The 27,450-nt window shown below is 46.5% G+C and overlaps 3 protein-coding genes across 6 annotated transcripts in view; all 3 read right to left on the reverse strand.

Annotated features, from left to right (window-relative positions):
- The window catches only part of TBCEL (tubulin folding cofactor E like), a 320,977-nt gene extending 301,676 nt beyond the window's left edge, over nucleotides 1-19,301 (reverse strand). The window contains exon 1 of the mRNA XM_061368545.1: nucleotides 19,298-19,301. The gene's annotated coding sequence lies outside the window, so the exon portion shown is untranslated. The remainder of the gene's footprint in view (nucleotides 1-19,297) is intronic.
- Nucleotides 3,437-7,277, reverse strand: LOC133220423 (TLC domain-containing protein 5-like). 3 transcript variants are annotated; one of them, XM_061368514.1, is made up of 3 exons: nucleotides 7,081-7,277; nucleotides 4,793-4,989; nucleotides 3,437-4,140 (listed from the first exon to the last, which is right to left on the reverse strand). In XM_061368514.1, the coding sequence occupies exons 2-3, from the start codon at nucleotides 4,986-4,988 to the stop codon at nucleotides 3,602-3,604; spliced, it is 735 nt and encodes a 244-aa protein (XP_061224498.1). In that variant the 5' UTR covers nucleotide 4,989; nucleotides 7,081-7,277; the 3' UTR covers nucleotides 3,437-3,601. The 3 variants fall into 3 exon arrangements, with proteins under 3 accessions (XP_061224498.1, XP_061224497.1, XP_061224500.1); XM_061368513.1 differs by lacking the exon at nucleotides 7,081-7,277 and adding an exon at nucleotides 5,411-5,560 and having other exon boundaries at nucleotides 4,793-4,992; XM_061368516.1 differs by lacking the exon at nucleotides 7,081-7,277 and adding an exon at nucleotides 5,411-5,559.
- Nucleotides 10,642-27,450, reverse strand: part of POU2F3 (POU class 2 homeobox 3) — a 40,638-nt gene continuing 23,829 nt past the window's right edge. Inside the window, exons 5-14 of one of the 2 annotated variants that reach the window (XM_061368536.1) lie at nucleotides 22,852-22,956; nucleotides 21,512-21,614; nucleotides 18,295-18,377; nucleotides 17,993-18,175; nucleotides 17,470-17,611; nucleotides 16,449-16,585; nucleotides 14,668-14,829; nucleotides 13,079-13,145; nucleotides 12,352-12,484; nucleotides 10,642-11,419 (exon numbers count right to left, since the gene is read on the reverse strand). In XM_061368536.1, coding sequence (XP_061224520.1) covers nucleotides 11,380-11,419; nucleotides 12,352-12,484; nucleotides 13,079-13,145; nucleotides 14,668-14,829; nucleotides 16,449-16,585; nucleotides 17,470-17,611; nucleotides 17,993-18,175; nucleotides 18,295-18,377; nucleotides 21,512-21,614; nucleotides 22,852-22,956 — 1,155 coding nt within the window. In that variant the 3' untranslated portion in view covers nucleotides 10,642-11,379. The remainder of the gene's footprint in view (nucleotides 11,420-12,351; nucleotides 12,485-13,078; nucleotides 13,146-14,667; nucleotides 14,830-16,448; nucleotides 16,586-17,469; nucleotides 17,612-17,992; nucleotides 18,176-18,294; nucleotides 18,378-21,511; nucleotides 21,615-22,851; nucleotides 22,957-27,450) is intronic. The other variant, XM_061368537.1, reaches the window with a different exon arrangement.

The following is a 27,450-nucleotide window of genomic DNA, read 5'->3' on the forward strand; positions in this document are numbered from 1 at the left end:
TTGCAACGCTGCATCACTACAGCACCAGCTTCAGGGTAACAAACATACCCCGTGGGGTTTATCAGTGCACGGCACGCAGCTTCAGCAGGCTGTGCAAGCACACAGCCCTGCCCTGGACATGCCCTCTCATCCAATGCTTGTGCAGCAGTTACAAAGCCTAGCAATTTCTTCTCGCTACAAGCATTCAGTGCTGAACCACATCTTTTCTCTCTCCTGCCTTCATCTACATCCACGGAGTAGCAAAATCTAGGGCTTATGCAGACTAAAGTATATGGCAAAAAAGTTCCTCCACAGCCAACACACTCCTTTCTTATGTTGCAATCAAAACAATCTCTCACACCCAGCAACAGTTTGGGTTTTTTTTATCTCATCCTGTCAAGTTTTACCCTTTGAAATACAGATGATGAGAGTATCTTGTCCTGCCTCTTACAGTACCTGTAATAAGGCTGTTTTCAACTGGATATCTCTCTATCTTACTTTTCCAGTTCAGGCCAGGCACAGGCTCCTGTTGCTACAAGATGCTCATCCTTCAGCTATTTCAGCACGACAGCCTCACTAGCATTAACAGCAAGTTTGCTTCTCTAACAAACCTTAGGTCTCATCTTTTCCTTCACTTTTGCTGGACCAGGCACCAGCCCCCTCTAACAGCATCAGTAAGAACCGAGATGGAGCTGTTCTTAGCTTAGGATAAAGAACAGGGTTGACAGACAGAAAGCTGCAGGGCTAACATTGACCCATAGCACAGACATTCAGCAGTCAGGAAGAACAACGGAGATGGTTGCAGATCACTCTGAAAGTCCTACCAAGACCAGGACCATTTAATGTCTGAGGTAGAATGGGAGGGGAGGGGGATATAGTTCTAGATTGCACAATGTGCAAAACATGCATCTAGTGAGATGCAAGGTAGCAAGTGGATTGTGCCAGAAGTTAGGAGCAGCTTGCACACCCATTTCCTTGTTTGCTGTGTGCAGTGTCAGCCATTTAAATAGGCAGGCTGGGTAACAGCATTCAGCAAAACAGCTCAGGCCAGGAAACTCTGCTAACAGTTATTTGCACGCTGCTACATGGTGTAGTACAGCTGCACCCTCCCTCAGCAGTACATCCCTTCTACTTTCTGTACTTCTTCTAAGGAGAGCTTACAACAGTGAACCTATTGGCTTGCCAACACTGGGAAACTTGTCCCACAAGAGCTGGAAATACACAAGAGCTGGAAATACACAAGAGCCCAACAGCTATTTGCGACTGTAAAAGCCCTCAAGGATGTTTGACAGGTAAAAACCAGGCGCCTGTATTAAAAATGACATTTCTCTGACATATTAGCAAATAAGAAATCCAATGGGATAGCAAGGGTGGAACCAGGTGCTTTTCTAGCATCACATTAGAGGATTTAAGGCTAAAACTAAGCTTAGGCACTTGTCTTTGCATCTCACAGGGCAGCTTCCATCAGTTTGGTTTTGCATGCAAACTGTGTGCACTGATTTACTGTCTCCACAGGTGAAGGAAGAGAGTTTCCTTGTTGGAAGCCAAGCCCAGGCCCACTTCCACCCCAGACAGCCACGCAGCAGTGATTTAGGACATCTCATAACTCTGTATTCTCCAAATACAGCGTAGACAAACCGCCTGCAATCCCAGCCTTCTGAACTGGCCATTCCTAAGATGAAGCACAGCAACAGAGAGGTTTTGATGCTAACAAAGGGCAACCTGGCATGAAGGACATGATCAGAATTTAAGTTACCCTGTGACCCATCTAGAGCAAACACCTCAGTTTTACGGCTTATTCTCAAGTTCCCTGTGATACAATTCATTGCCGAGGCAGGTTATGGGTACATTAGTCACAAATCTAAGCTTCAGCTGACCTTCATTTATTCTTCACACCTTAAACCTGAGCTCTAGAGCATATGGCTCAGTCCTGTGCTTGTTTCCCCACCAGCTCACTCCTTCCTGAACTGCATTAAGGGCATGAGCCAGAGCTTGGTCAGTGACTACTAGCCTTAGCATGCTCAGGCTCCCCTCAAGCCTCTCTTCCTCAGGCTTCATTAAGACCCAGAACAAAAGAACATTACAGCAATCATTTCTTTTGAACAAGAGAGCACAACTTTATTAGAAGTCTCATCACTCAAGAGGAGGTTTTGGAAGAGCACAGTGACTCTGGCAAGAGTTCACATCTCAAACGCAGGCCCCCAGAGCAAGGCTCCTGCTTTTCTAAAGGCAACAGCCTGCTCAATTCCCTGCCTTCCCAGCTGCAGTGCATTCACGGGGCATGGCAAAAGTTAGTTCATGTCATTTCTTAATCTCTCCACGCACCTTCTTCTAACCCCCAGCCAAGGCAGATATCTGCCCTGAACAGTGCCGAAGGCAGTGAGATAAGAGGCATGGAGGAGCTAGTAAGGCTGTGTCCCCATAGCAGCTGTATTCCCATTGCTCCCTTCCTTCCCCTCTGCAGCAGGGGTGACACCTAGCTTGAGCAAGAGCCACACACAGGCTGTTTCAGGGGCTCCTCTAAGAAATGAGGAAGGAAAGGCAACCAGCCTTCCTAAGCCTGAGGGCAACACAAAGCCATTTGTTTCTCAGCTGTAAATGAGGCTTTTATGGAAGAGTAAATCTGAACTGCAGCCTTAACCAGAGGGAAACTCACATTAAAACCCCAGGGGAAATGTCAGAACACCACTCTGAGAGGTAAAACAAGAGACCTGGTCCATACTCCAAGACCTGCTGGTATGGAACAGATTGGGATCTGCCTAAACACTACTGTCAGCCCTGAAAATACAGTCACTTATTGCACTTGTTAGCCATGCGTTCCGCTTAGGTGGCTTGCAGCTGAGCCAACCCAGAGCAGAAAGAGCATCCAGAGAGGGGCTCTTCTCTCTCTCTCACCCACAAAATGCCTGTTTGGTTTCTTTGAAGCAATCCAGGACTAGGTGAATACCTGCTTATGGAATTTATTGGCACTAGTCTAATTCTTGTCTCTTGTTTGCAAGAGCTTCATTTAATCCCAGTGAAGTCACAGTGCTCTAAGATCAGTATCTGCTTGAACACAAGTATTAAAAAAGGAAGAAATGTATCATTAAAAGCAATGAGGTAAAACATTACCTCACCTCAAGTACCATCACTCCACACAGGCAAAGGACAACTCTACCGTACCCAGCAAGCACTTGAGTCTTGTTCACAGGCTTTCATCCAAGTACTTAGTCAAGTGTGTTGTCAAGCTCCAGGGAGAATGAGGCTCAATAAATCCTTCCTAAGTCACACCCCTACCTGGTCCCAGGGGCAGGGAGATGGGGTTTTCTGCCTGTACACTGTAAGCCAATTCTATGTCCAAAAGGATCACAGGACATACAGGCTGTGCCACTATCGGTGGCAGAATGCATAGGTCAGGTATTGCCTCTCTCCTTGAGACTGCACCATTACTGAGGAAGCCAGGGGATCAGAACTCTTCAGGTGTGCACTCAAACCTTTCTTCTGTCAGCTTCCCCATGTTCCTAGTGCTGGTTCATTTCCTCCAGGCATAGCCAGGGCCAGAAAGTCAATTCCATGTCACGTTTAGGAGTTCTTTTCCTAGGAATAAGCCAGAACCCTATCCCAGGGGATTATCCACAACCCATTAATGAGCGGTCAAGTGCCCGTTAGCTTTCGCAGGTGCATTCACAGTCCTCCACCTTGCCCAGGAAATATTCTTCTTCATCATTTTCCTCCTGACAAAGCGGCAGATTTCAACCATGAAGCCCAAAGATACAACGTACATGGCCAAGCCTCCAGCCTTGAGGAGCCAGCTGGGATCAGGGGATGTCACCATCGCATGCATGATCACAGCTCCTCCTCCAATTCGAAGCACCAGGAAGAGGGAAACGAAGAAGAAATCCACAATGTCTCCCAGGAGAGTGTGGTACCAGCCCATTTCCCGCAGGAACCAACGGGTCTGGAGCAGAGGGTTGGTGATCTCGCTCACAAACACAACAGCATTGACTTCTGTAGCAGACTTCCCGAGCCCCAGCACCATGATCATGCCGCAGATGCTCAGTGTATGGTGGAGCAGCATGAGGTCCCCCTCTGTCTGGAAATACAGGCACCAGCCCAGGTCAAAGATAAAGTAACCCAAGGTCAGGGAGAGCACGTGGATCTGAAGAGCTGTGTTTGGTGAACCTGAAATGAAAGATGTACATAAGCCTGGGATCTGACTGAAGACATTCTTCTATGATATGGAGCAATACAGATTGTGAGCATGCCTCTTTCCTCCTTAGTTTCCAGCCTTTCCTATGGGTCAGCGGCCAGGCTGGAAGCAGGAGGTCTGGTTCTGCTCTCCCTTCATGCTTCAGCCTGCTCAGCAGACACAGGCAGGCCACCCATCCCTTCACACTTCGAGTTTGCTTTTTCTCCCTTAGAAAGGGGGGTTTGGAAAGCCTGACCACCATCAGCAGAACCGTTTGAGTGTTAATTACAGGAAACAGCAAACAAAACCCCACAGCCAAATGCTAGGGGCTGTTATACCCTTAAAGATGTGAACAGCACTGGGTCTATTCTCAGCACAACGTTACGCCTAATGCTGCGATAAACTCAAGCTGCCAACCTGAAAGCTCTCAATATGCACATGGATAAAACAAGGAAAAGGTTAACAGTAAGAAGTGGGAGGAGAAGAAGCAGGGGGACTTCGACAAAATCCTGCCCCAAACACACTCCAAAAGCTTACACATAAGAGGCAGCAAAAGCAATCTGCTCCCCACTCCACCTGTAACAGAACCAGGGGTGTCCCCACTGCATGACAACGACATGTGTCAGGGTAAGGCTCCAAACATACCTGCATGGGTCAGAGGCCAGGGGCCATCCAAGAGCACAGCGTAACCGGAGAGGCAGGTGACAATCACCCCGTGCAGGAGGGTGACCAAGCGACAGCTCCACTCGTAGGAACGGCCCCTGTTCCAGTAGCAGCAGCAGGCATACAGAAACAGCCAGGCAACAAAGCTGCAGCTCACCTCGAGAGCGACGGAAACCATCCTGCTGAACGCAGAGCGAGGACATGATGAGCACAGCAGGGGGGGTGACCATCTGTATCCCCGCCCCATTCGTGGAAAGCGCAGGGGCGGAAAACCAAACCAAACCAAAACCAAACAACCCCACCAAAACCCTTCCCATGAGCATGATGCTCTCCTCTAACACCATTCCTCTGTAAGCCCCCCCTCATTACCAAGCACACCAAGACCGGAGCACCCCCGACCCAAAGCGCCGCTCGCCCTGGGGGCATCCGGACGCCCTTTCCCCGCACGCCCCGGGGCTGCGCTCGCTCCTCGCCCCGGCTCTGCGCTGCCCGGGCAGGAGGCGGTACCAGCGCGCACCGGGAGGCTTTTACCTGCCCCTCCCCGCCCCGGCCGGGGCAGGGCTCCCCGCTCCCCATCGCCGTTCGCTGTGCCCCGCTTACCTGCCCCGGGAGGCAGAAAGGGGTCTGAGGGGCAGAGCTGCGTGCCCCGGGGCAGGGAAGGGGGAAACGGGGTAGGAGAAGTTAAGGAGGAGAAGTAAAGACCCGTCCTGAGCGGGTCAGCAGGGCTGGTACCTCCAGCCAGCCTCAGCCCGCCCAGGTGTGAGCATCCCGAAGAGTCCCCAGCCTTTAATTTGGGTGAATGTCCTTCTCTCTGATGAAGTGGACAATTAAGGTGAAACAAGCAAAGGAGGGAGATGCGTTCGTTTGTCCTTTTGCTGGTTTAAAAAGTGTCCTGCAGTCCCCAGATTTGCACTGATTTGGAACAAGGAAGGTGGGAATGCGGTGACCACCTTTGAGTTATCCTGTGCCGACTGTGAGGAGGGGAAACTGAGGCAGCTTGGGACTGCTTGGAGCTGGGGAGTGGTGTGGGATGCACAGGGAGCTGTGACACAGAACAAGCAGAACGGGATGAGTGAGCGTGGAGCTGAGCTGGGGCTGAGCAGCAGGGATGGGCAGGGACAGGACTGAGTAACCAGGGAAGGGCTGTGCTGCCTCTAAACCCTTGCAGCAAGGTCAGGGTTGGTACCATGTAACTTCTGTTGATTCAGTTTGTGTGTTCAAAACAACCCAAACCTTCTCTGCATCTAAAGAGCTCCTAATGCTGGGAGTGAAACCAGTAACTCAGAGCATGAGAGGCCTCACCTATGGTCACTTGAGGCTGGTGTGTGTGTGCTGCACTCCATGGGATGGTTCTCTGTGCTATAAAAATGCTTCTAGTTGGATTGTAGATTATAGCTTATATTTGAGCTAAAACTCCCTGATTTTTCTCTTCTTTGCCAGCGTTTCAGCCCCACTCTAAAGCAAGTCCACGGGCTGTGCAGGCAGGGACCCCACTGCAGCTCAGGCAATGGGTCCCTGCTGACGTCTGTAACAGTGAGCCTTAATTCAAGCTTAGCTACCGAAGGCATTTTACTGGAGTGTTAAATTCTATGCTAATTCTACCAGGATTGTAAGTCCCAAGGCTGTGTAGCATCAGCAATGATGAGAGCACTTGATGGGATCACTTAGAAATGCTCAAAGTCTCCCTTCAGGCCACAGAAAAACCTGGGAAGGGCAAGAAACAGAGCCCTGTTCTCCCAGCTTGCACTCATTTGCCTCACAGGTGGAAAACAGAGGAGGAAAGAAAGGGGAAAGAGCAATAAAATACATTAAATACAACAGCAAATTGTTAATTTTCCAGCCCTTCCCAGTCTTGCTTGAACTTGAGCACTACTGAGCATCATGGATGTATCGGGTATCCCACCTCCTACCTCATCTGCACATGCACTTCGGTCTCCGGAGTTGCTACAGCAGAAAAGTCATCCTTGATGTGAGTCATTAATAGGAGTGCATCTCCTATATGCACCCCAGCATCTGTCAACAGGGAGGAAAGCTAGGAGTATTTATCCCTTTTATATTCTGAGGGTGCCAGTTCAGTTGTCTCAGTCTGAGGAGAGCAGGAACTAGAGAGAGATCCACCTACAGCCAGCCTGTAGCTTCCAAAGGCACACTACGTCCTTGGTTTGGTTTTGGAGCTGAGTGGGATCTGGCTCATTTCTCCCCCGAGCTTGTGAATGACCAGACCACAGATAGAGACGAAAGACAAATGGGGTCACACCCCGTATACTCACAAGCAATTGGGATGGGACCCACAGAGATGTCTTTTAGACAGGGACTCAGCTGACAGCTCTCTCCTCACGTGCTCCTGGGGTTCACGTCACTGATGCTTGAGTCCTAATGATGGAGGAGCTCTTCTCATCAAGAGGAGAGCAGGGACAGAGAGCATGGAGACTGTTGAGGCACCAGGGCTGCTTTGGGAGCAGGTCAGGTTGGCCAGGAGATGATGTGAGTTCTTATAACCACTATGAGGCACATCTGCTGTGAGCAATTGTTCCCAGCATTGTTTCTCTATGCCTGTGGAGGGTGACTCTTGGTCTTGGAAAGCTGGAATTTCCTGCTCTGTGTGTTTTTATTCCCTGTGAGACTGGAAGTGTTCCTAGAAGCCAGGGGTACCCCTTCCAACTATAGCTTTTTGTCAAACAAACAAGCTGCTAATGTTTGTTTTCCTATTCAGGACCAGTTTATCAATCAATCTGAGCGCTTCGTTATGGTGTTTCTAAACTTCAGAGTGGAGATTGACTCTCATGATGTGTTTGCACAACACCTGGCACAGCTTGGCTTTGAGCTCAGCTGCGGTACTAATGTGCAGACACCGTTATTCAGCATTTAGTGTGCTTGCAGTTTCCCTCCCAGCTCTCAGAAATAATATCCCCAAATGTATGAAATGCTGCTTTGGTGGAAGCCAATTACTTAGAGGGATTTCTGAAGATTGCATTGATTAGTCCTTGTCTGGTAAGAGCCAGATGATCTTGATGCATCTTCTCTATGCTATAGGAGTGTATACATGTACAGCAACTATAATTGCAAAGAGCTGCCTTTCACAACTTTATTTTTGGTCTCCTTTGACAAAAAGGCTCCAAACCCAAGAGCTGAAGTAGACTGTCAACTGAATGTGAAATCAGTAGCCAAGTTGCAGCTCGGCTTTCAGGTACAGGATTAACGCAAGAATGCTAGGGCTATGAGGCTATAAGGATGGTCACTTTGAGCTTTTAAACTATTGCTTATAATCTATGAAATAACTTGTGATTTTTCACAAGAGAAATGAGCTGGCAACTAGAGCTTTACTAAGGGTCAGTGTAGTAAGGGTATTCTATTGTGGCTGGCAGCAGAATCAGCTGTAGTGCTCATCATCCATCAGCTATGCTGTTTAGCACTGGGAGGAAGGACGGATTATCAACACCATCATCTAATGGGGATTAAGTAATTTGCCCAAGATCATGCAGGAAGTAAAATAATATAGGGTGGTGCAAAGGTACAAATTGGTGGTTTAAATCTGTTCTTCCTGTCTGCTAATCTTTAAGGGAAAAGAGAAGAAAAGGGGGTGAAAGAAGAGGGAAAGGAAGTGTAACTGTCTTAGCAGTGTGCCATCCTGTGATGTACTCGTGTCCTTTATGTAGAGTAGTAATTTGAAGATCTATATTTTAGGAGGAAGAGGCTGGAGCAAGATCCCTTCCACCTCTCTTTTTCATCCCTGGCCAGGGCTGTTGTTTGGTCAAAATCCAAGTCCTACTGACTTTATTCATAGCGTTGCAGCATGGTGAGCAGTCACACGCAAATCACTTCTCAGCCTGGCATGGAAAGACATCATTCATTTCATCCTCCATCCTCCTCTCACAGTGTTGGCCAGCCCTCACAGGAGCTCAAGAAAGGTGGTTCAATGAAAGGCCTGAGAGTAAAGGCAGCTCTTTGAGGCAGGGGTTATGAATTTGCCAGCTCTCACCTATACCTCTCCTGTAGGACTCACAGCATCTCCTCCCCAAGGGCCCATAGCAATGGTCCCTGGCCAGGTTTAGCAGGGGAAGGCATGATTGAGTCGTCAATGTGTATTGGCTCACCTTAATTCACTGTGGGTTTTATGCCATCCAGAGACAGGAGAATTCCCATTCCACCCCCTGTACCTGCACATGAGTACAGGTCATACCCCACCAGCCTCCAGGACAGTTCAATGCATAGGCTCATATGAAATTAATCAGGGAAAATACTTAAGTGTGGTAGCAACCTCAGTTCTCTATCCAGTAACAAAGATCCTGTGTGTGAATAAAAACTGGTTCCAGTCCCTGGGTGTTTAGAAACAGCAAAGAGGTAGCTGAGCTTAAATGCAGTTGTCGCAGCACTACAATCCTGTTGTAGGATCATTCCCTTGGCTGGAGGAGAATGTGTTTTCTCTTCATGAACCCTGTGATTAAGGCACACCATAGAAGAACCTGTCAGGTTTAATTCCTGTCACTCTAGCTGTAGAAGACAGGGAAGTTCTCACAAGGAAGTCTCTGATAGAGACAGTAATAGGAACCTTAAAGAACACTGCCAAGAAAATCCACCCATGTAGCTGTACCAAACCTGTCACAGTTCATTACACATCTCTATCTGTAGTGGGAAAGCAATGGAGAACAAGGCTTGAAATCAACCCTCCCAGCATGCAAGGAAAGAAAGGCAGAAAGAAGGGCCATAGCAACCAGGAGGGTCAGATTAAGACTTCCCATCTGCATGTCTTTTTTTTCCTTAGCATCTTTTTTTAAATCACACCAGATTTTGTTGCCCCAAAACAAAAGTTTCCTTTAATTTTAATGTTTCCATTGAAAAACAGATACGATGAAAATGTTTCAGTTAGAGGTGGGGAAGGCAAGAAACAGAAATACAGCTTTTCCCTTGTTTGTGTTAGGGCATTTTGGAAAAAAAACCAAAACCAAAATAAACCCCAATTTTATTATTAAAAAGAAAGATTTTTTTCATTTCTATTTCCCCCCCAAAATGCTACCCTATCTTTTCCAGTTGTCATAACAAAACCTTACTTAAAGCAACAGCTGCTGTTTATATCAATGTGCATATAGGGCTCAATACTTTGTGTGAAGGTAGCTGATAAACTCTTAAGGTTCACAGACTCCCTATAGCAGTGATTCAACATGATGAGTAGGATAAGAAACATCAATATCCCCCCCCCAGCAATTAAAAAGGACAATATTTACTTAAAAAACAAAAGCTCACATTTTACCTAAAAAAAGTCATCAGGAAAAAAAAAGGCTCCTCAGAAATATCTATTTACAATACCAGGTACCCATTTACCCTAGTTCCACTGAATTCATTACTTGCACCCATAGACAACTTGACCAAGGATAGGTAGGACTCAAGTCTACTTTAAATACCCACCTCTTTTCAAAGGGACAGTTGCAAAGTAACTGCAATTTCCCTGGTAATACACTGTGAAAGGTGAAGTTCCCTACACTTTGGCACCTCATGAAGTTAAGAACCACTTGCACACATAGAGCTCAAGATTCACACGTGAGCAATGCAACTTGTTCCCCCCCGGAACACAGGAGCGTGCTGCAGAGCACAGGCAAGCTACATGACTTACAGCTCAGGAAAGGCCAGAACACAGGCACACCTCTGCTCCAGGTTGGTTTTGTTTGGTATCAGATAGAACCCAAAGGATGAATGAAAGCAAAAGGGAAGGTCAACACTAACCCTTGTCCCATCAAATCAATACAAACTGCTTCTGTGTGCAATGGAGTCAGAAACCCAAGGTTTGGAAACAGTGGCATCCTCCAGTGGGGGCATTGAGGCCAGTTGTGAACAATAACAAGACCTGGACACGGATTTTGCAAAAGACAACCATTTTTTTTCTTTTTTAAAGGAAAAAATAAGAAGGTTCTAAAATATTAATTAAAAAAAAATAAAAAGGAGAAAGAAAACTGGGGAGGAAAAAAAAGCCCCTTTAGAAAGAGAACAGAATGGCTCAAAGCAAAGCAAGTTTGGTAGTGAGTAAAGCACAGTGCCATCAACCTTGGAAGTCTATGGAAAACCAAGGCTCACAGCTAGACACAGGTCTCTGGTGAAATGAACTGGGTAACCTCGGCTCAGTTTGGGGGTTTATGGTATGTGTGCGTGATAGTAACAGCATGATAGACCCTTCTTATGGGAAGCTCTGAAATGAGCGAGAGGGGAAAAAGAGGGTCCTGATACAGAAATCCTTCCAGATCAGAGATTGCCAGGCAATCCAGTGTGAATGCAGAGATTTGCAAGCAGAGGGCAGTGTTTCATGCGAATAGTGCTAAGCAAGGGCTCGTTCTTGAAGTGAATGCCTGGAAGAGTATTACAATGTCACTGTTGGCGTGGAGAATCCTTGGGGAAGGTCAGCTGCAGTTTGAGTCCCTGGAGAGTTCTGCTGCTATGGGCTCCCTTAAACAAGACCTTCATTTGGCAGCATTTTGAAGGCACTGGAACACCAGATGTTGCCCCAAGCATTGTTCCTAGAGAAGTTGGTCCATAGCTAGAAGTCAGAAGCTCCTTTTACACATGGTGGAGGAGGAGTCGTCTCAATGGAGGTAGGTAGGTTGGTTCCATCGGTACCAAGATCTGTTTGCAACATAGGGAATAAGAGCTACAATTGCCATGTTGTTAACAGCTTCCCTTTGAAATAAAAGGCATTATTATTCTGTAACCTTAGTTTAACTTGGCAGCCAGTGAACCATCCTTTGGGAGCTTATAGAAAAACCCCTGCCTTTCAAAGCAACACCTTCAATTGTGCTCAGGATTTCACATCTTACCTGGCTGTTGGACTTCCTCCACGTAAGAGAAGGTCTGATTCACAGCACAGGATGATCTATGACTCAAAGCCCAGCAGCTATGGGTAAACACCCTCTGCTCTCTGCTGCCTTCCTATTAACACAGCATTCTTTATGTGATGTAGCAGGAACTACAAGTGCAGAGAGGCCTGAGCAGCTCAGATGCAACAGAGGCATGTTCAGTGAAACAGCCACAAGTGCTCTGAGCCTGTATATGTGTGGCTGAAAGCTTTTGTAGCCTCTACATGCAGGGTAGAGGAAAATCTTTGCTCTTATTTCATCTACCACCATGGAATAGTTATTCTGCAGCAGTCCCAAGTTATTCTATTGGGTGGCACTGCAGGAGAGGAAAGTGGCTGTGCAGGGGGTTATCCAAGCAGAAAGAGCAAAATAAGCTTTGCTCTGCTTCCTCCACACAAGGAGCTAGTTTAGGGCAGTCCTTAAGGACAGTGTTTCCATTCAGTCCATCCTTTTCTAACCAGCACGGGGTTTTGTTTAGGAAAAACTTGATTTACTCTTTGTCTTCAAGCTGAAAAAGAGCCATATCCCAAGAAACTTCAGGTTAGATACAAAGCTTTATGTAAGAGCATGCCACCATGTAGCTCCACGTTGCTGGACTCTCTAAAGGCTTTCATATTCTTCTCTAAGGTCCCTTTGCTTTTCTCCCAATCCCCCCCATTCCTTCACCAAAGAGCAAGCTGTGACCCCCCTCCAGTGCCTTACCCTGAAGAGTTGAAACCAGTAGAGTTCATTGCAGCTTTGGAGTTGCTCTGGGCTGTGCCGGGGCTGCTGGCATGGAGTGCACTGCCAGGGGACGAGGGCCTGCTGGAGTTCCCTGGGGAACACGATGATGTTACTGCGTAGCAGAGAAAGCAGAATAAAACCGGGATCTCCTTTTCCTGCCCCGCACAGCCCAAGCCCAACGGGTCCCATCGTATCTCGTACCCATCACGTTGCTCATCTCATTCACTGCCTGCCCTGCAGTAGCAAGGCAGGATCTGTGCCCCAGCCACAGAGAAACAGAGTGGGCTCCAGTACTGCTGTTTCTGTAGCAAGGGTCTCTATTAGTGTGAATCACACTTCTCAAAGGAGATGTGACAATGTTCTGCTGAAGAAATGCAGTAAGCAGTAACCTCCCCCCAAGCACTCCTCTTGTTTGGCTTCTAGGTGTGCCTGGCTCCCAAACCTAAACACCCCAATCAAATTTGCCTAGGATTATCCTAGGGAATGTTACCATGCCTGGGAAACTTCCCATGTCTTTGTTCCAGCCAAGAAACAGACTCAGCTGGTTTTATCCCGTGTACACAAGTTATATCAGGGGTACTTTCCCTGGCCAAACCCAAGGGTCTTAAGTGGCCTGAAAAAGTGACCTAGAAACCAAGTAGTCAGAAAGCTAGAGCAGAGGAAGGAGGGAAGGAATGGTGAGTGAGGCAGGTTTCTCAAGGCTTACCAGTCCCAGGCATGGTGTTATGCACTGGATTGACGGAGAGGGGCCCCAAGGACCCTGAGGTAGAGACCTAGAGAGAAACAGAAGCAAAGAATAAGCAGTTGGCATTGTGAGGGTATAGATCACAAAGCACCACTCCTTTCTCATTCCCTTTAGGTGTGTGGGCTCCCCAGTAGACTTCTTAGCCACATCTGAAGCTCCCAGAGATATTTCTATTCACACACTAGTGTAAAAGCACAATTCTCATATCCAGGCCCATGGAAAGAAACCAGAATGAGTGTTACATGTGCCTGAAACCATCTCTATATATCTAAATTTGTGGATCAGCTATGGAAAACACTGAAATTATCAAACACAACCCAAACTTTCTGGAAATCACAAGATCTGATTGCTAGGAGCTGCTGCCCTTTGGGTGTTTCACATTGGATGTTCCCAGTCGCAGCTTCCCAGCTCACCGGGTCTCGAGCACAAATAATCCCTTTTCCTTCAAGGAGTTCTTGATGGGTGAGAATTCTCAGGTGACAATTAGTAACTTGGTGCCTGCAATCAAAGCGAGCCTGGGGCGTTCGTTGTTCAACCGCGATACTTGAGCTCCGTGTTGTTCAGAATGACTGATGAGCAAAAGGCATACTTTGCACAGCGCATCCACAGGGAAGTTATTCACCAAAGCTGCTGCTTCAGAAACTCATGGCTTGCAAACAGCGTTTTGTGACTGTGAACCCAATGTGTTGCGCAACAAGTGACCAAGCTCCTTGTGATGGTTGCCTGCCTTCTGATGGAGAAGTCAAACCCCCAGATTTCAAGATAAAATACTGCTTGCAAATAGGTATTCTGCCTCCCACTCGCCTGTGCTTCAGCACTACACACCATAGGGAGGTTCCTGCTGTTTTTATATGTGGAAGCAACTATTAAGCAGCAGAAATGCAATAGTAGCTTGTTATCCACAGTAGCCACTGACATCAGGTTACAAGGATACGCTTTCACCATCCCTCAATAGTTTCTCCTTCTCTCCTCCTTCCTGACTTGCCAGAGTGTGAGCACAGGAGGAGAGGACACTTAGCACTATTTAAGTATATTCTGCATCTCTGCACGGATATAAAACAACAATCATGTGTAAGTTACCATTACATTTCAGAGCTAAATTGAAATGAGCGGATGTTATTCCATGGGATGCTGATTCCTCCTCCAGTGGCATTGGAAAGCTTTTCTTTACGAATCTCAGGATTGAAAGTTTTGGGATAGCACCTCTATTTGGATAAATTACCTACAATTAAAATGACCTTCTAGGAAACTCACATTTTCTTCCTATTGTTCACTAATAGAGTAAAAGTAAACGCTCTGTAAGTGTGGGCATGAGATTCCATTCAAGTTGTGACGTGGATTATATGTGCTAGCCCACCTTTCGCTCTGCACATTCCTGGAGATACAGTCACCCACTGCACTGTGAGGCGGCCTTGCCAGTAACTGAGGGACTTGTGTCTACACGGAAATGTCCCGTTTCCTTTTCCAGCAAACCCTGCTGCGTTCCCCCCCTCCCTTTTCCCTTCTTGTTTGAGCTGGAATGTAGAACTCCTTCATCCAAAGGCCCTCACCAGTCTGGAGTTGTAGATAGGTGATTTGATGGGGGATGGTATTGGGCAGCTGATCCGTTTTTCCTTCTGTCGCCGATTGCAGAACCAGACCCGAACCACCTCCTTCTCCATGGAGAGCTGCTCTGCTATCAAGGATATCTCCTCTGAACTGGGCTTGGGGTTCTGCTGAGAAAGGGCAAGAGGTTAAAGAAAGTCCCACAGAGCTGTAATTTACAGCATCAATGAAGGCTGGAAAGGCAGAGGACAACAGGGTGGGGTTGGCTGTAAACTGGGGAGGGGACAGAATTTGCTTCTAAATCAAAGGGTAAATATTTGGGTGGGAGATTATGTCCTGTGAACCAGAAAGTGCCTCTGAATTGTCATCAAGTCTCATGGAAGCAGTGTGGAGGGTGAGTCACAGGCCCTGGACCTGTTATTGCATAAGGCACCACACTCTTTGATCTTAACAGCACCCTAAATCATTGCTTGGGGGTAGCTTATGGCTGCTGGTGGTCTTATCACTACATAGGACACACAAGCTCCAAGTGCTGTTTGCACACCAACCTGCAGCATCTCAAGAAAGCTATTTCATGGATTCATACAATAGTCAGGGCTGGAAAGGACCTTAAGATCATCCAGTTCCAACCCCCCTGCCATGGGCAAGGACACCATACACTAAATCATGTCACCCAAGGCTCCATCCAGCCTGGCTTTGAACAGCATTCACAACTTCCCTGGGCAACCCATTCCAGTGCCTCACCACCTTCACAGTAAAGAACTTCTGCCTTAAATCTAACCTAAACTTCCCCTGTTTAAGCTTTAACCCATTACCCCTTGTCCTATCACTACAGTCCTCAATGAAGAGTCCCTCCCCAGCATCCTTGTAGCCCCCTTCAGATACTGGAAGGCTGCTATGAGGTCTCTACGCAGCTTCTCTTCTCCAGGCTGAACAGTTCCAACTTTATTCTCTTTCTTCCTCCATCTCTCATTTATGAAGGGCAATAATAGTGCTTGTCCTTTCTTCTGAGTCACTTGTCTGCTGAATTTGACAGCATTTAGCTCTGTGGGGTTTGATCTGAGTTGGAGACTCGAGGATCAAAAATACCTAGCATGGAGATGCCAAGGCAGTTCTTCAATTACAAAGAATGGCTCATACTAGCTAAAAAAAAAGAGGGACCGATCAAGATATGACAATGAGTGTCTTTTGTTCTCATTAAGGGTCTTAGGGGGGAATTGTGATATGATCAGATATGAAGGAGAAACCAAGAAAAAACAAGGGCTGGTCAAAACCAGTTTTGATGAGCATTTTTCAATGCCCAGTTTAGTACAACTGATTTCAAGCTGTTTTCTTTTAAAATCTTGATGCTTAAAAACTAAAAGGCTCCACTTGTGAAGTGATTCAGCAGCAATTAAGGGAGCAGCTACTTCTGGGTCTCAGAATACCTGCTTAATGGGGCATCGTTTCCATGCTACAACGTGGCCACACTGTTCCTGCGATACAAGGTCACAACTCAGAGAGAGAAGGGTGCAGGAAATCAGCTTTGGTTATGACACTGGTCAGTGAATGATAATGGGGAGCTGTGGGGATGAAACTAATTCCTTCAAAACTCCATTTATCAAGGAAATAATGGGATCCGATTTCTTTGGTTTTGATGCTTTTCCTCTTATCCCCTTTCTTCTAACCTGCTATCAAAGCAAGCAAACAAACAAGACCTCTCTTCTTGAGGAATCAGTGCTACTATGACCTAGCAAATGCGAAACCCAAAGAGAGTCCACAGAACATGGAAAGATTTTCCCCTCACATCTTGAAATCTTTTCTCCAGTGTGGAGCGAATGTTGGTCTCAATGCTGGTTCGCTTCTTCCTTTTCCGTCCAAACATCTCATTCACTGAGGGGTAGGAGTTAGGAGTGCTCATGGAAGAATCTAAAGGAGCAGATTCTGGGGAAAGAAGGAGATCATCGAGAAGACAATGAGTTATTTTCACTCTTAGAGCCTTTCTGTGAAGTATAGCACCTCTTAAAGTAAGTAAAATGTTCCTACATTTTGTCCTTCCTCTGATGATGATTAAAATTGCTCTGACAGTCCCAAATCCATCAATGATAATGCCCAAATCAGGAAAGAAATAGGAATGAGAAAGTTTTAATCAACACACTATTTTTCCTTTTCCAGCTTATTTCAAGCCTGCTCCAATAGGGACCATGCATTTCCCAGTGCCTTCATTTCACACAGTTAAAGATACTGACTTAAACCACATGGATCAGGTCTCATGTAGCTGAGACACCTCCTGGCTTGATAAATTGCTCAACTCCCAAATGGCTGTGTGAAGCACATTAGGCTAATGCCATTCCTAGACCGGTTTGCAGCCAGCAGAGGACATCAGCCTAATCCTGCTCCTACTGGGGATTCCCCTTGCAGTGATACCTTCCTTTTTTAATTGCTGCCTAAGGGCAGATCTCCGAGCACTTTAGTAGGAGTCTCTTCCTATTCTGATAGTTTACATAGGGAGGGACTGAATGGACCAGCCCAGTGATTCACCCCAGGCCATGCAACAGAGCAAAAGGTGATGCAGGAAGTGACCGGCCCAAACACCAAATCACAACGTGAATCCCATATTGCCAGGGAGAAAGAACAGATGTGGTCTGATATCCAGGCAGCTCTGCAACCTGCTCTGTGGTCCACAAAGTAGTCTATTACCAGCTCAGCTACGGATACGACAGGTCTTAGCTCCAGCTTTGATGTTCCTGGCTTTTATCGGAGGTTCTGGGGTGGGTCCTTTCATCCTGGTCAAGGCTGATGGCACTGATACACAGGATGTCACCTACCTGCATCACTCAGCCACTTCTCGAGCAGCGGTTTGAGCTTGCACATGTTCTTAAAGCTCAGGTTGAGAGCCTCGAAGCGGGAGATGGTCGTCTGGCTGAAGTCATTGCCATAGAGCTTCCCCATGGCGAGTCCAACATCACCCTGCCAGGGAAGATGCAAATCACAGCGTGAGCTCAGAAAAGCTCTTCCCAGCTTCCTGCTGCCAGCCCTCCTCTCAGGTTGTTTCCAGAATAGAATCAGCCTGGTTTCCAAGGCCTGCCTTCCAAAGAAAGTGAATTCCCATGGGAATCTGCCCTACACCCTTGAGTCTTTCTATACTGAAGAAGGTGCAGTAATGAGATCACGGTAATGAAATAGCCAGAAGGGTTTGTCTGTTATGTGCTTGGAAGGGGATTCTCCAAAGGAAGCCAAACTGTACCTAATCCAGCCCTCCATCCACTCATACCTCTGCCATAAGCTCCCCCAGCCCAACAAGTCCACATCACAAGTGGCACCGCTCTTCCCACTGATGGGGCTGCTCACCTGCGTGAACCCCAATTTGATTCGCCTTTGTTTGAAAGTCTTAGCAAACTTTTCCAGCTCCTCCAAGTCACTGGGCTCCTCAGATGCTCCTGATGGAGTTAGGTGCTTTGCCACTTGCAAATGCTGGGGTACATCCAGGTGGGGTTCAACCGATGAGCCAGGGAGGCCAGAACGACCCACAGCCTGTAAGAATGAAGATGCATAAAGTCACAACGACAGAACAGTACATTTGCCCTTAATGAAGCAGCACCTTTTGTGGAATGGTGCTTCTCAAGGCGGGATTGTATGTTGGGGCAAGTTACCTGTGATGCCAGGCTGGGTCCTGGCTGGGAGAGGAGAAGGCTGCCCTGTTGCTGAGGGAAGGAGAGGATGTTTGGCTGCAAAGCTGAGGAGACAAAAAGAGACAGATGTGATCACATCAGCTCCTTCATCAGCATCTAGGCAGCTGAACATCACCCAGCACCAGAAAGCCTCAGAAAGCTCTCAATGGAAAACATCAGTTAGCTCTTGTTCCAAATATGAGCGTTTCAGCCATTACAAATGTGGATGGCTCCAAGTTGGATTATGAGAAAGAAAAGATTCTTTCCATGTCTTTTTAGCCTGAAAGGGATTATTGCAATAATGATATAGGTAAAATATCCATTGATCCCTGCATGTAGCTCGTTAATCTAAGGCTGAACTGAGGCACAGACCTTTTACATAGACACCTAACTTTGATTTCAGATGCCAAGCAGCACAGAAGTTACTGCACCCTTAGTAGTGATCTCTCCCAGTGCTTAATCATTGCAGCTTTTAGGAGAGCGCATCTTCTTTCCAATATAAGCTTTTCTGACTCCAGCTTTCAGCACTGATCTTGTTAAAGTTAATCTCATGAGCCTACCCCACTTTGCTTTCTACTCTACATTTCATTTTGAAGCATCATTCTGAAGCCATCTGACCCTTTCTTTTCTTCTCTACTGTATTTCGAATAAATTGGATTTCTGTTGGAATATACAAGCTGACAGAAAATGATGAAAAGAAAAAAGAAGGGAAATCTATAAAACTAACAAAACCCAGTATTTATGGAGACCGCATAATTGTTTAGTTGACAAACTGCCTAGTACAAGCCTATATCTCTTACAAGCAATGCCCTAAAGGATTAAGTAGTGACCAAAGCAGCGCAGTTCCCTAAAAATGAAGTCAGATTCTTCAAGCCTGTTGTGAGTGAAGCCTATAGAATTCAGTGAGGATTTATTACCTGTCTTGAAACAGTCAATATATTCTATTGATTGCAACTGACAGTCACAGGGAAGCTATACAAATTTATGGACTTCTGCTAAAAGAACTGGGAAAAATATCTCCAGAATCAATCACTCCCTCCCCCTTTCTGACTTCCCTCTTTTAATTTAGGTCTGAATGTGCAGGATCCCATTTATTTATTTAGATTGGAGCTTCAATAAGCCTCCTCTAATGCTGGAACAACTTTGAATTTCAAATGCAGGCTGGTAATGAGGTGCACATTTTGAACAGTGAAGGTAATTAATCACTGGAATGGCTTGCCTAGGGACATGGCAGATGCTCTGTCATTTGGAGTCTTTAAAATCATGATTGAACACCTTTGCGAAAGCAAAGCTCTAGCTCAAATGAAAATGATGGGCTGGAGTCAGGAATCACCGGTTTGACAGCTGATGGGACCAAGGCTGTGTTTTCCTAAGATGAAGACTTCAGCAGCAATATTTTGGCTGACAGTATTCCCAGCATCTACCCGGCTGCTTGCTTCCACCTTCACAGTACAGAGCTCTCACCTCCTTATTAGGTGCACCAGCATTAGCTGCTTTGAGAGCTGCACAATAATCACATCAGAGCATAATGAAGCAAATCTTGGGACAGATCTGGTTTAAAACGAGCATGAAAACACAAAAAAACCAACCCAAAATGTGTATCCTCTTGGGGAGGTTAAGCCCACAGCCAGGTCCCTTTGGCCACGAAACCCATGAGCTGATGTACCCATCAGTCAGACCTCAGGAACATCAAGGGTTTTCCATGATGGCCTGAGGAACAACTTCAGGAGTATTTCATGCATCTCTTTGGTATGAAGAATGCTCCACTGTATCTGTAGCAAACAACTAATTCCACAAAAACCAGTCTATGCCTTCACTTTTACTCCCCACTGGCTGTGATTGCCCATTCAAAGGATCATTAAAACTTGGCAATCATCTGTTCCAATGGAAGTGCTCTTGCACAAAAAGCCGGAAAACCCAGTCTTTATCAAGTCTGGAACCAAAAAGGGTCATGGCCAAGCAAGTGTCCATGTGTCTGAGGGGTTATAGCTGCCAAAAGAATTCACTTAACAGAAAAATCTCACTCTATAAGCGGGAACAACTCTTGTTTTGCACTCTAATGTTTCCTATTATACATGAATAAAAGCAAGCAGTAAGCAATCCTGACCCTGCCATTCAAACAAACTAAATACTAGATTATTGGGATATATATATCAAGTAGTTTCTTTATACAGCACTCAGCATCATTTGGCTGAGAAAAGAGTTCATATGCTGCCACAGACAAATAGGTTTCCCACCTGCCTATAATAAACATTTTCTCTGGGGGCTTATGTATCAGTAGAATTAAGCTGCAGAGATTTTAAGGTTTTAAATCTGAATTTTGGGTCATGTGGAGGGACCTCTGTGCTGGAATAAGTCAAGAATGTGAGCAAAGGACCCACGTCCCTTTTCATCTGTCTGTCAGGTTATGGATCAAAGCCTACGTGTGTCTGTCCACAAGCAGCATAAAACTTTATCAGTGGCATGCTTGTATCCCCGTTGGTGGAGAAATGCCATTGAAATTGCCAGTAAAAATAGGAGCACAGAGACTTTCTCTAGTAGTGAGTTCAGTCCTCAGTGCTTTCATCCCTTTCGTGGGTCTGATTACACTGTGTTTCAGTTCTGCCTCCTGCCCTCCTCCATGGCTTGGAGCAAGATTTGGGAACAACTGCTTGGCAAACCTCTCAGCTCTCATCCCCAGGTGTCTCCTGGCTAGGTTAGACCTATTTGTTCTAGGGGCCAGCACCATCCTTTCACCACAGCAGCTCAGGTCCATCCATGGATTTACTCTCTCTAAGGTACTTGAGATCAACTCCACCTCTCCTCAGTTTTCTGCATGAAATGAAGGGCGCTAACCCAGCAATGCTGGGAGCCCAGGCAGGCTACGACTGCTCCTTCCCGTTTTCCTGAAAGCCAGCCGGAATTCCAGAGGTGAGATCCCTTCAAGCCTGCAGAGAGCGGCCCCAAGGTGGCACTCTTGGCGCACACAAGGCACAGGTGCCAGGAGCATCTCTGGAATTGGACCCTTCCCGCAGCAACTACGCAAGTATGGGATCATCCCAGGCATGGGAAACAGCATCTGGTAATGTACAGGGTAAAGATACCATCATGCTTGGATAAAGTAACAGACCAGATTGAAAGCAACAGCAAAGAGAAGAGAGGTTTTCCCTAGGTAAGCATCTGCTTATAACAACACCCTTTCAGCTTTCATTGCTCTTACCTTGTTGCCCGGCCTGTGACTGAGACAGAAGAAACTGGGGAACTGACTGCATATGACCAGGAAGCAATACAAGCTGCTGCAAGGTGTGGAGAGAGCTCATATCCTATGGGGGGAAAAACAAAGGGAAGAGGAAAACTCAGATGTCTGCTCTTCATAGAGCATACAGAGGTGCTGGCAATCAAAACCTGGTTGTCAGAAATCAGAGGGAAACCTTTGGGATTCCAGTTTCTTCCAGATGATTTAGAGAGGGAATTCCCTAAAATTACACAGGGAAGTGCAACTGACTGTCCCATCTCATCGAGAGCCTGCTTTCCATGGAAGGCTGGTTTCCCAGGCAGCTATGTGCTGGCATGGGAAAGAAGCAATACCCAACAGAGCCCGATTCTCTGCACCTACAGCAAACACTCTGTAATGAACACAGTGACCAGATCTAAAAGTGTTTCCTGATCTTTGTCTGGAGGAAATGATACGCATCCAGCAGATCAGGCAATAGGTACTGAGAGATCAGGATTACACGCTAACTCTCTGTCACATTACTGGGGTCCCAGCCCCAGGACCTTTGTTGGGAGTAGGGGATAAGAGTTTGCATTTGCTTGGGATAGACACAGGCACACACATGCAGATGCCCCAGTAAAACCAGCTCTTTATAAGTATATTTTTAAAGGAAGTCATTGCTCAATCAGAGCTCCTTGAGCTTCTCAAGAACTGTTTCGAAGCTTTGGAGAAACTGAACAGTGCCAGATTTTGTATGGGATCTGAATACCCTGCAAAAGAATAAGGAAGATAGATACTACTGATTGCTGAGCAGCTGTGTGGCCTTCTGGCATCTAACTCACACTAGCTTTTAACAAGAGTTAAGTGCTCAACTCCTACTTTTTACCTTAGGAAATATCCCTCAAGGAATTTCTTCTCTGGGTGTAAATCAACTTGAGGCAATACACTCAAGCATGGCTATACTGGTTCACATCAAGAGTTACTCTAGCTGAGCATCCTATCTCCAACATTGGCATTAACCAGATGTTCACGAAAGAGAAAGCAAGCATATCTAACGCTTCCCCTTGGTGTTGTCTCAGCCTTCAATTATTTTCAGTTCAAGAGAGCTCCTGAGTTTACCTACTTAGTAAACCCTCAAAGGAAATCATTTTCAAGTATGTGTGCGGTCTACCTTTGAACCCATGTGTAACCTTCTATGGAAAAGAAAGAGGCTGAGTTGGAAACTGACTCTTGCCAAGAGACTCTTTTCCAGTTTAGTGTCCATCATACCCTCAAGCCTCCTCTTGTCAAAATACTCAAAGTGCCATTTCAGACCTTGGAGTCTGTGCAGCATTGGAATCACTTACCCCTGCAATTTGGCTTCCGGGCATCATTGATGATCCCTGCACAAGGTGACCTGACCTAGGGGGGATTGTAGATTGCAAGGAGTCACTGAGGTCTTCAGTTTTAATCTGAAAGAGAGCAATGGAATTGTAGCGTTAGGGGGCAGAGGCAAGGGGATGCAGGAGGTGTGGGGTGCCTAGAAGGATGAGAGGCAGGAAAAGATTGGGAAGGGGCTCCTTTCAGGGAAAAGTTAAAGATCAGGGCTCACCTCTTCCATCCCTGGCTTTGCAGTAAGACACGACTGTTCCCCTACTTTTGCTCTTCAGTTTATCACATGGACATAGTTTTCCTGCTTTACCAAGCCAAGGGAAGGCTTGCAGTTTGCTCTATCAGAATGCATGAATTAAAACCCTTCAAGAAGTAATCAAGTTCCAGTGGCTTAGTGAGGTTTAAAGCATGTGAGCGCTTTCCTCAGATGGAACACAGAGTTATTTTGTGGAGTTATAAAGGAAGACACAAAGCTATTACCCTTTATAGGTCACGACTCACAGCTCGATGGTGGGGCTGGCTATAGATAGCCTCCCATTTTGTTCTGTAGATAGGAGAGAATGGTACGAAGTAATAGGAAAGGAAAGGTCATGAAGTTAAAGATCTCAAAAAGCAGCATAATCTTCCAGACCTGAAAATGCAGCACCCCAGGCACCAAACATTTGTGCTCAGCTTCTATCAGAAAGTGACAAAACCTGTACTCATCTGGGAAAGGAAAAGCCACTTTCTTATCTTGAACATGCTATGGAGAAAGAACTGGAAAACTTCACTGATGTCAGCCCCTTATCCAGTGGTCAAAGCTTGACCTATTTTAATGCTCGGGATAGATTCCAGTCCACAAGGAAATCAGGCCTTCTGAGTTCCACATTCTGAAGAGAAGACTTCACCCAGGGACCAGGGCTGAAGGGAACACAGCTGGGGTGGTTCTGGAAGGTTTTAGGTTCATTCCTGAAAGCTGTATAAGGAGTTTCTATGCACAGATACCATGCATAGGAGACAGAAAAGTCACATAGAGCTCTTGTAACACATCCTGTTTAAAAAGAGATCAAACAAACAATTTCCAGACTTCAGCTCAATTTATTCCTAAGCATGGCAATGCATGGAAGAACATCATGAATCCCATTCCTCATCTAAGCCTTTCTAGCACAAGAGACAGCTTCGGTTTCGCAGGACATCATCCGGAAGGAGAAGTCCTGAAAACCCTGCCCATGGGCTCAGCAGCGTAGGCTCACTCTGATTACTATGGCTGAACCTCAGCATCTCACATCAAACTACTCCAGAGCCCGCAACGAGGGTCACGATTGCAGGGGTTTTGTGGTGCTGTGGGCTTTAGGTCATGCAACCTCCTACCAGCAGAGGGGGACAAGTAATGAAGCTTGTAAAAAGAATGGCCCAAGCAAGTATTTTTGGTTGAGGGAGGTTTTGGTTCAGTTTGACTCAAGCAAAAGAGCACACAAATCACCACAGGAGCAAAGGAGAAAATGCCATCGCAAGAGGCTCACGACTGCAGCGCAGTGAGCTGGCCATGTAACATAACCCTCTGCGCTTTGGAAGGCACTTTGCAAAGGGAAGAGACTTGCAACATCTCCCTTCATTACAACTATAGCTCTGGACACTGCCGAAACTAGTTTTGCAATCCTACCAGCTCCTTGCAACAAGAGTTTTACATGCTACGAATTCCAGTTCTTTCCTACCTTTCAGGTTGGCATGATCATCCCTCTTAGCCTGGTGAAAAGAAAAAATCAGATGGAAAGATCTTCTTGATCGCTATCGATGCCGATAGTGACAAAGCTGCTAAATGTTAGACAAAAGGCTCAGGAGGATACACCGTTACCCCTGAGCCATCCAGTCATTGCAGGCAAATGGGTTTACGCACGTTTTCCTTGCTGAGGGTGCGTTAAAAAGGAGTCATCCGAGCCAAAAAGCAAAAAAAGTAAATTACCCCTCCTTGCAATTCATGGGTATCTGCCTCACACAACGCAGTCATCCGAGCCTGAACAGTCCCAAAAAGAAGAGTTATCCGCGTCTTAGACAACAAGGCACTTGATCCCGCCTAAGTTATGATCCCAATAGGAGTGGAGTGTTGAAGAAGCACAAGCCATTTCCAAACTGAAATCAATTTTTACAGCTGCCAAGCGGAATGATTTGGAAGGGTTCCAGGGTGAAAGGGGTGTGTAGCTGCATCCCAGCATCGCACAACATGAGAACGGGAGGTGGGTTTGGCAAAGGACCGGTTCCCGATTTAAAAACAACAACATCTCCCACTGCTCCTTCCCCCGTCCCTGGAATTCTCTGGCTCCCTCCTGCGCAGTGGGCGGGAACCTGGGTGTTCTTGACAAATCCTTCTCCCCTGCACCTATTTTCATTGGGTTCGGGCTCGAATTTACCTCTCCCTCCTCTTCCTCTCCCCAACAGGTCTGCAGCTGGCTAATTGTTCATTAGCAAAAGTTCAGGGTATATCCAAAGCTTTTGGGATGGTTTATGCAAATCCTGCACCTTTGGTTTTTTTCCCTGGCTAAACCGGCAGTGTTACCAACTGTACATTAAAACAACCAAAACCCCAAAAAACCACACACATTGTGGGCGAGGCCACTCAATATCATGAGACTCCCTTAAAATCATGTAAATTTCCAATTAATAAAACAAAGGGAGGAGTTGCCTTCTCCTTTCCCAGTGCATCTGCCTCGGATTTGCAGGCATGTGCTACAAGCATGAGAAAAGTCTTCTTTAAGGATCCAAACCCAGTTGAAATTATCACAGAATCACCTCATGTAGGTGATGTGATGAGAACCCTGCTAAACGCTGCAAGTGGGCGACAGTGATTTGGATCCCACTGGGGGTCTTCAGGACCTTGGGCTTTACATGATGGTCAGGCTAGATAAATGGGGAATGGGAAGTCACTGAGAGCAGCTCTAAGTTTCTTCCCATGGAATTCGATTTGGGGAAATAACACAATCTAAGGGAAACAATCTAAGGAGAAGCTTGGAGAGCAGCGGGACCAGGTAGCGCGCTGCAAACACATCGTGTTCACAGCTCACAGCTGAGGTGAGGTGCGGAGCAATTCAGAGGCATCCTCTTCCCTTTGGGCTGCAGGGGAGTCTCCAGGCAGGAGCGGGAGCAGCTCCGAGCTCCTCCCGAGGAGGTAACGGCAGGTGGCGGCACTGGAACGCGGAGCGAAGGAGGGCTCTGGGATAGGAAAGGAATCAAGCTTGCAAATCTCAAGTGGATGTTTTCGCAGCCTTAAAATAGGGTCAGCAGCCCTCAAGCTATGGGAGTGAAAAACACAGGAAGGGTGACTGTGAGGAAAGAGAGTCCTTTCCTTAGTTGGCTAGCACATCTGCTGGGCCTGGGCAAGGATGGGTTGTTTCTTCCCTATCGCTGGCCTAAACACAGAAACAAAAAGCAAAACAAACTAAGAAACATATTGAGGGTGATGGAAAGTGATCAAAGCTCTTCAGCTTGCTTGCGTAACCGATTTGTGGAAGGTGTTTCATAAACATTTCATAAGAAGGAGAATTATGAAGAAAACATCTCCCAACCTGCCTGCAATTACTGCACAAACTCTTCCTTACCAGTAGGAAGAACGGGAGAGGAGAGAAAAAAAAAAGTACATCTGTTTTGTAACTGATCTGTGAACTTTTGGCAAGCGTTCGGCTCAGGAAAACATCCTGCAGACATATTGAAAGCTGCACAAAGCCAGCCTTACACGAGGAAGTTGCAAAGATTCACCTTAGCAGCTCTGATTTCACCACGTGGAAGGTCAAACCCTTCCGAGAGACTGACCCACATTTGATTCAATGAACTGATGGTCCGATCCCATTGGTTGGGCAGGACGCTGGCTGCAGCTCACCTCTTATAAACTCATCTTAAACACTGCTCACTGGTAATCTGAATTGGTCTTCCTCACTTATTGGACACCAAAGCAGGCAGCTTGAATGCAGCTCCTTTTGATGAGCACTTCTGATGTAATGTAAGCATTGCTCCGTCATCCTGCTCACAAAGGTGAGACCCGCTGACTGATTCAGCACCCGGATGCTTGCCCCAAATCTAGGTAAGAGATCTCCATACCCTGCCACAGCAAGGCCATTAAAGCCATGTCAGCCTTCTCCAGCACCAGGTAGTAGGCAGCAACTGCGGTCATCATTGTGAGATAGAAGACAATCGTATTTGTTGTGTAGTTTCTATTTAGACGGTAACCTCTTTGAAACCGATATTTATCTGCCTTCATATCTGGCTTATCTCGTAGTCAGCAACTCACATCTGTTTAAGAGGTTGACTTACTCATATCTGTCCCTCCTCCCTTACTGCAGAGTGCTAAGGCTATTTCACTAAGTAGCAGAGGATCAGGTACACACAGACTTTAGGTCTGAAAACAAACAGCACAGGGCTCAGTCACTCCCAAAGCACTATTCAATACAACAGAACTGTCTCAAGCTGCCCAAATTGATTTGCCTGAAGTCAAAGGAGGAAGCTTTAAGACAGAAGCAGGTCTGAAAACTGAATCCAAGGCTATTGCACTTAACTAAGCCTTCCCACCTTCCAATGGCGTAAGTGTACTTCTCCGTGAATTACCC

This window comes from Neopsephotus bourkii, unplaced genomic scaffold, assembly GCF_033783945.1.
Source record: "Neopsephotus bourkii isolate Nb327-2 ecotype Australia unplaced genomic scaffold, CSIRO-AGI_Nbou_v1 NB_1433, whole genome shotgun sequence".
NCBI classification, from domain to species: domain Eukaryota; kingdom Metazoa; phylum Chordata; class Aves; order Psittaciformes; family Psittacidae; genus Neopsephotus; species Neopsephotus bourkii.